We start from the raw sequence: 8193 nt of genomic DNA, 5'->3' as shown, positions 1-8193 counted from the left end.
CTGGTACTGAACTGTCTGAATTAACGGGAGGCAAAGAAATACCCGGTGTGACCTCTGGAGACCTTTATGCCTCGCTGCATATTTTACCAAAGTCAGAGCTGTCCGCTGAGCTGTGACCTGGCGTCTCAGGTTTTGCACACCCACATACCCGCATGCTGTCCCCTTCTTGCAGGCACGTCGTGCTCATTACACCCCTAAGCTGCCGCTGCCTCTGTGCCTCGAAGGCTCAACCCACAGGAACCACCGGGGAGCAGAAAGCAGAGCCAACAAGCCTAGGACTGGATACATTGGAAACTAAATTGGGCCTGAGGAGAGCCCTTTCAGGTTGAGGAGCGCAGCTCTCTCATTCTGGTCCCCGGACACCAGCATCAGCAGGAGCGTACGTCCTCATCGACTCATCAGAGTATGGCATCTCAAGGCTGCAGTCGGGCCATCACCTGCTTACTCTGCCTGGGAGTCAAGGAGGACCAGGAAGAGCAGCAGGGTCAGTACCGGTATGGAATTGGTGTTTTAGTGATCGCCGGGAAGCAAATATCCCTGGCAGAAGGGAATGAGCGAAGCAACAGCACCCACCGTCAGCTCACTTTATACATAGCTCTTCAGTGCTTTGTCTCTCCTTTTCGTGCACACTGAGCCCTGATGCCCTGAGCTTTCTCTGGCTGTTTCCTCTTTTGCAGATATGAACGCACAGATGATCTTTCAGGCTGGAGAGGGGAGAGAGAAGAAAGGTGTACGGGGCCAACCTGGAGTGGGAGGAGTGGGAGCAGACAGTGAAGGAGAAGAATTAAAAGGAGAAAAAGGAGGCCCCTTTGGTCCTGATGCTCCAGGTCCTGTGGGTGATGGGAAGAAGAATGGTGGCACCAGCGGAAGTGGCGTGGAGCAAGAGCAAATGGAGCTGGTTGCTGAGGGTACGGAGAGCCAGAAAAGCCTAAAGCCTCCGGAGAGGTCAATGGCCCGCCACCAACTTCGGTTCACCCAGCGGCAGCTGGAGCAATGGGAGACCATTCTCCAGCACAGTTGAGCCAGCAAGGTATGCAGACACGCCTTACCTTGCCCCTAGTGGGCAGTTTTCAGAGAACACATGTTAGTTCAAGGTGATCTTGGTTCTCTCCCAGGGCCCCCTTATCCCCTCTTGAAAGAAAGGCCACCTGGCAACTCTAGACTGCCCAACTCTATCCTCCTGCAAATGGGGGTTGGGGTATGACGAAAGCTAGGGCAGCCGCGAAGGAAACTACTTTCTTGCTGTATTTAAACGAGTCCGGTTAGACTGCAGCAAGGCAAGGTCTTGCCAGAGCAGAGTGAGAAGCCTGAGGTTGGAGTTCTGCCTTTGCTTGAAATTTTATATCTGTTCATCTCTTGATTGCTTTGTGTGTCTTTAAATTACATTGGACCATGATGTATTTTGATGAATGATTTTATTTTTTTGGCTTCCCCTTTAAGTTGGTACCGGGTGGTGGTGGGAGAACTCAGGGTAAATTAAGCCTCAAGGTGGATGCTGCAAACACTGTTGGGGGCAGGAGGAGGGGTTGATAGGACAAACATTGAAGCATGAACATGAAATATACTGTGCCTGCTTTAATTTCATCCACAGGGCCACATACTGAATGTGTTTTGTTTGTTTGTTTGTTTTTCCTTTTAGGAAGGATCTCGCAAGATGGATGGGTGTAAGTGAGTCCTGAATGTAGGTCGGTAATCTGAAAAAAAAAAAAGCCGTTTGGCAGGATAGCCATTCTAAAACTCACCTGAGATCTTGAATACCTTTGTCCTAGATATATTGAGTTGGTGGGCTGTTGTTGAAGTCTCTAGGTTTGGGGAGGGTCTTTAAACTCTGTGGGTACAAAATGGAGTCAGAAAGCCCCAGCATGTGAGAACGTGGCTTCCTAAAGGGAAAAAGAATATTACTGCCCTTTACATAATATTGGGGTAAAGAATGATGTAGAAATCCCCTAAGTTTGACCTGGAGAGATGGCTCCGCCGCTAAAGGCTAGGCTCACAAGCAAAAATAGAAGAAATCACCCAAATTTATGAATCTATGAGCTCTGTGTTATTATTTCCGATAGTAAATTTAAGCATAAATTCTAAGAGGAAGGAGGGAATTTGTAAATCTTCAGCCATTGTAGTGATGGGATGGGGAGAGCATACAATGCCTGCTTCTCCTGGCATTGCTGCTTCAAATTCACTACCTTGCTGGTAAAGCAAAGTAGTGAATGGCAGACCTGAATTTAAATTGTCTGGTACATCTTGGTGTGTCTTCCTGATATATGAAGAGTCCACATATGATGGTGTTTACCCATAATACCACGACCCTGGAGGTGAAGATCAGGAGTTCAAGGCCAGCCTGGGCCACATCAGACCCCGCCTCAAATAAAAGCAGACAGACGCGCACGCCTCAAACCCACACATTTATGTTGGTAGTGAATGTCTTTCTGACATCAGATCGTTTTCCTCATCCCTGTCAGGCATCATGAAGAACTGTTTTGTGTGATTGGTTGATGGTGGGGGCTAAACCTCACTGTGGGTTAAATTCATACCTGTGGTAGTTTGGAATATTTTTTCCATTTTTCTCGGGCAGAGGTAAGTGGATTTGCAGCTCACTGGACTCAGAAGTGGTCGCGTGAGAGCAGGGGAAAGTCCAAGCTGTACAGGAGTTCTTCTGGGAAGAAGGAAAGTAAAAGATTCAAAGGAGCATAGGGATAATGGCATTAGGTGTATCTCTGAGTTCCCTCTTGTGTGCTCACTAACGGAAAGGCCCTGAAGACTGGGGAGGTCGCGTCTCTAGAACACCAGCTGTTCTCAGGCCCCTAAGGCTACGTACATCCCAAGGCTACACTCCAGGCTTAAGCCAGGTTTGGCTCAGGGTGCTCAGGGCACAGTGCGTAGTACGGCATTCGCTTTCTGAGGAGTTCAAAGCAGCCCTGGAATGGAGAAGCTGATAATTGCCAAGCTGCTTTGTCCTGCCCTCAGTTTACCTAGTGTGCTCTCAATGGCCCTCTGAGGGCAGAGTGACCCACATGCCACAAAGAAGGTGAAGGACTGTGTTTTAAAATTCAGACATCTTAACATGAATGTCTCCAAAAGGCTTGTCCCACACCTCGCCTGCTCTGCTTTCTGAGCATCATCAGAACTACATTGTGAAAGTGTCCTGGATGTGAGCGTGGTCCTCATTTTCCTTCCTGGAACAGTTGGTTCTCTTTGTTAATATTGCTATTGCTATTGTGGAGCTCCTGGCCATGAGTAGTGCTGAATTTGCAGGCCACATACTTAAAAGGGAGAAGTGCTCCCTCTAGTGGCCCAGGAGAACGAGGCAGCATTCAGAAAGAGCCCTTTGCCTCACCCTATATACAAACTGAATGGCCAGTATCTACTACAGAGCCTGAAACGTTTCCTGGTGCTCCCTGGGGTTTGCTGAAGGAAGGGCGCAGTGTTTTCCGTCCTAACAGGGTTCTTCTGGCCTTTCCCCTGTAGCTCCGTGATTGGAAGCCAGAGTTCACACACATTGAGCAGTTACTATACCCTCAGTCCCTCACTGAATTAGAACAGCATGAAATGAAGGGCTTCTTTGTATGGACTCTACGATCTCACAAATTGGGTTGAGCCTATAACTCAGGAATAAAGCACTTGTCCTGGCATAGTTGAAGCCCTAGGTTCAATCCCGAGTACCTACCAAAAAATTCAACCAAATGTCAGTTGGGTTTTTTTTGTTTGTTTGTTTTATCCGCATGCTTTTTAGTGTACTAATGCGGTCCCTTATCCTTCCACGTGCAGGACTAATTTAAGATTAGGAGCATTGCACACAGAAAAAATGGGAGGAGGACCAGAAATGCACCATCTGGGCCCTAGAACATCTGTCTCTGAAGATTTCAGTGTCACCCTAGTCCCGGAGCAAGATGGGAATGGCTTCTTCTTGTGCCACCAACATCTCAACTGCCTATGCTGACCACAGCCACCGTTACTTCTCAGCCATTCTTTTAGCAATAAAGAGGCGGATTCTCAATATGTTTGTTCCATTGCCTTTGCGATCTCTAAAATATTGTTGTAAATACCTTAGTGATTCTAGTATTATAGAAATGTCCCTTAAACAGAATAACTAAAAGGTATCCTTTCATAATGTGGCATAATTGAGTTGTCTTCCGTATTCCCTACACATCACAGGAAATCTGCAAATATAGTGATGGATCACACTGACCTACACATCCTCCATTGCCACCCCTTGTCACCCCGCTGCCTTCAACTCACCCCACTGCTGTACATACAAGGAAGGACAGGGCAAGCTCCTGCTGAGAATCAGTGTGTTCCCAGATGGGGCTGAAGTCTGCCACTATTCACATGTGTTTTCCAGTACTGTAAATGACTGGGGTGGGTGGGTTCTCTGATGATGAGCTCAGTAGTCCCGGAGGTAGATGCGTCCAAAGTGGGGTGAGGGCAGTGGGAATAGCCAGCGACCGCCTAAGGCCAGTTACACTCCAAGCTGGGCTCTTGATTGAGCCAGATTTCCAAATCCACCCCTGCGTGGTCCTGGGCACTCAACATTGCTGTTCCCGGTTAGTCTCGGACAAATTGACAAGTGCTTTTGGCGTTATCATTCACATTTTGTCCACTAGCGGTGACAGGCATTCTTGAAATTGTTCCCATTCAGTTCACGAGGAGGTGACACACACTCTCGACACTGTTGTTCAATTTAGTTCATGGCGGGAGGGGGCAAAAGTCACTCTTGACTTTGTCTTTCAAAACCTTTTGTCTGTGAGGGCGCGAAAAAACACTCTTGACATTGTCGTTCCCATCTAGTCTGGTCCATTGTGGGGGGTGCCATGCCTGGACTGGTGGTCCTGGGTTCTATAAGAAAACTAGCTAAGCAACCCATGGGGAGCAAGCCAGTAAGCAGCTCCCCTTCACGACCTCTGCACCCGTTCCTGCCTCCAGGTTCAGCCCGGTGTGAGTTCCTGTCCCGACTTCCTTCACTGGTAGACTCTGATGTGGGGCTGGAAGCCTAATAAATCCCTGTGTCACCAACTTGCTCTGGCCATGGTATTTCATCATAGCAGTAGTCACCCTAGCTAGGACAGTCCACAAGGGGACAACAGGCACTCTTGACATAGCTCCCACGTACTTCACAAGACCGCCCCAGATCCTGGCAAGAGCGACCCAGGCTTGCCTAGAACTGCTTCCAAAGTTTCTTTGGCTTTAGTCAGTTAGACAGTTGTACACGGCAGGTCTTACGGTCACACTGTTACAGGGACCCCCCCCCCCCCAGAGATGACCACTCAGACCCAGTGTGTAGCCACCTGAAAGCCTTTACTCCAACTGGCTGGGACCACACCCAGGTTTTTGGAGCAGCAGGCAATGGGACATTTCCAGCCTGGACGGAGCACCCGTGCCTGTCAAATGAAGCATGCCCTCGGAGCCCAGCTCAACAGCCATTAGAAAAGACCATAAGATCCAAGAGCATCAGCTCTATGGCAAGCCGAGCCCTATCTGTAATTAGAGGTTTAACCCGGGAAACAGTGTTATCTATGCAAAGAAGGCACTTCCGAGCGCTGACCATCCCCTGTTAAGGAAAAGCTGGAGAAGGCCACAGTGTGCCATCTGTGACACAGAATCACACGGAAGTGGTACTCCACAGGCATCTTGACTTTTTCAGTCCTGTTTAGTCCACAAGGGGGCGCCAAGCAACAGGCACTCTTTTTTTTCTTTTTAAATTTATTTATTTATTAAGGATTTCTGCCTCCTCCCCGCCACCGCCTCCCATTTCCCTCCCCCTCCCCCGATCAAGTCCCCCTCCCTCATCAGCTCGAAGAGCAATCAGGGTTCCCTGTCATAGTTGTACCCCTTTAGTCCATGGCTGTGGGCCAGTGAGGGGGACAACAGGTGTCCTCGATTCTGTCTTCCCCTTTTGCACAACAGGAAGCAATAGGCACTCTGGACATTGTCACCTTTAGTCCACAAGGTGACTTTACATCCAGGACCACAGGATTCTTCCTGAATTAGGAACCACCTATGCCCTCAAACCTGTAATATCTGTGCAAAATTACAAATGTGGTACGTGGGGTCCCTTTGGGAAGTCAGGCAAGCAGGCAAGGTAGGAAGAGAAGCAGTCACTGCCCCTGTGGCTCAGCTGTCACAACAGGAGATGCGCTGGAGAAGTTCACTCATGGAAGGCAGAGCCAGCCAAGAGGGTGGGCATTAGGCCAGGTGCTGCCCAGAGGCGAAAGGATGGAGTCAGAAGGAGCCCTCTGGGATAGGGCTCCAGTTGCCTGCTGCCCGTCCCACCTGCCAGGGGCCCTGCGTGTCAAGTCAGCTCCAAGACCACGTGACTCTGGCAGTGTGAGTCCTGTGCTTCCATGTCTGTCCTTCACATTTCTGAGACTGATGTTCTGGCACGGAAAAATAAGTAAGTGAAAGAGCTTCCTGTTTGGTTTCCATGGTTTCATGAAAAGTGGAGCCTCTTTTGTGCTAAAAAAAGAATGTCACGTGGAACTTTCACAAAACCCTGTTAGCTTTGTCCTTCCCGTAGCAGCTATGAGATGGCAGGTGACCGCCCTCCTTCTGACAGAGAACCATCTAGTGTGCGAAGTAGAGAAACAGTAACATCCCTGGCTGGGGTGTGGTGCTGCCATGGAGCTAAAGGGGAGGGGGAGTTGGCTGGTCCAGTGGTGGTGGGTTATCATCCAAGATAAAGGTGGGCATAGGACAGCAGATCTATTATTGTCACTTGCTTCTCAGTCTGGAGCCTGATGTGTCTGAAAGGGACAGAGAATGGCAGGGTGACAGCACAAGTATTTCCTCTTGTGTTTTGGATACTGTGTGAGTGTGTGTATCTGTGCGTGTGTGTCTGTGTGTGTATCTGTGCGTGTGTGTCTGTGTGTGTATCTGTGCGTGTGTGTCTGTGTGTGTGTCTGTGTGTGTGTCTGTGTGTGTGTCTGTGTGTGCTCGCATATCTGCATGAGCAGATAGACAACAAATAGAAAGGTTTCAATACACTTTAATTCTTAAATCCTGAAATATAAGGAAAATGTAAACGGACTAGTATGGAAAGCGACAGCTATTTAAGCTAGTTCTACAACCAACAATGTCTATAATTTACAATTATGAGGTTTAAAAACAACATCAAAACCCACAAAATATTAAGCTTTTTTAAAAAATAGAGATAAAAAGATATATATTTTTTTGAGACAGACCTTCCCCATGAAGCCCAGGCTAGCCTTGATGTTGTAATCCTCCTGCTTCAACCTCTCAAGTTCACAGATTCATAAATTGATCGAAATTTTTACCTGCAATATCAGAGACATGTTTACACTAATGATGCTATTTGTTATTTATCTGTAGTTCAAATGTACCTTACCCACTTCCAATTCATCAAATGCAGTACTAGTGCCTGTTTCAAAATTGGCATATGAAATAACTTGATCTTTTTGATGTTTGAATTTCTGTACACTGGTTCTTTTACTCTTTCCGTTACTGAAGCAACAAATTTGTCAGAGTGAAAAACCTAAGACATCCACTAAAATCAAAGCAGGAGGCAAGCCTGTTATCATCTTGTTGGGAAGAAGTAGTCAAGCAGGGAAACTGATGTTGTGTTTTCATAGATATCTTTTGGGTTGAGACAGGATCTCACTGTGTAGCCCTGGCTGGCCTGAAACTTGCAATGCAGACCAGGCTGACTTTGAACTCACAGAGATCCGCCTGCTGCTGTCCCCCACATGCTGTGATTACAGTCCAGCACAAACAATCTGTGCTCCCACAGACATTTGTATGCATGTCACTACAAAGTCAGGAGGGTGACAGTGCGGAGGGACAGACATATTGACAAGTTTTTACATCAACTAAAAATGATTAAGATGAATTTACTAATAAACTTACTCAGAAAACAATATTCAATGACATGAAAATAAGTAATGAAGTTGAGGGTTCTGCCACAACCACCGCTTTAAGGCAGGGAGCCCACTAACGGGTTTCACTTAAACCCTCTAAGGAGTTAAAGGAAATAGAGTTATATACTTCTGACTCAATGAAAGTTTAAGTTTGCCGAAGCTTTGCTTTGACGAACTGCTGCCTGCCTAGTCATTCAAGCCCCTTTCTCTTGACCGAAGAAGCAAGTGTTTGACAAACTGCCTTGGAGAAATGACCTTGGCTGCCAGCTGCTCAGAGAGTAAATCTTGCTTTTTTCAAGATAACGGGAACTGTACTTGTCTATGT

At 47.5% G+C, this 8193-nt stretch overlaps 1 protein-coding gene across 2 annotated transcripts; it reads left to right on the top strand.

Annotated features, from left to right (window-relative positions):
- The first annotated feature begins 231 nt into the window (after nt 1-231).
- LOC121445669 (homeobox protein Rhox5-like) lies at nt 232-4067 on the top strand. 2 transcript variants are annotated; one of them, XR_005973982.1, is made up of 4 exons: nt 232-484; nt 678-1030; nt 1640-1685; nt 3766-4067. XR_005973982.1 is itself a non-coding variant. In XM_041647816.1 (4 exons), the coding sequence occupies exons 1-2, from the start codon at nt 406-408 to the stop codon at nt 1019-1021; spliced, it is 423 nt and encodes a 140-aa protein (XP_041503750.1). In that variant the 5' UTR covers nt 232-405; the 3' UTR covers nt 1022-1030; nt 1640-1664; nt 3766-4067. The 2 variants fall into 2 exon arrangements, 1 of the variants encoding a protein (XP_041503750.1); XM_041647816.1 differs by having other exon boundaries at nt 1640-1664.
- The last annotated feature ends 4126 nt before the right edge of the window (nt 4068-8193 follow it).

Source organism: Microtus oregoni, unplaced genomic scaffold (assembly GCF_018167655.1).
Source record: "Microtus oregoni isolate MIOR12 unplaced genomic scaffold, Mior012 000268F_002, whole genome shotgun sequence".
Taxonomy (NCBI): domain Eukaryota; kingdom Metazoa; phylum Chordata; class Mammalia; order Rodentia; family Cricetidae; genus Microtus; species Microtus oregoni.
Note: the sequence above shows the minus strand (reverse complement) of the source record. Positions and strands in the feature narration are given on the sequence as shown.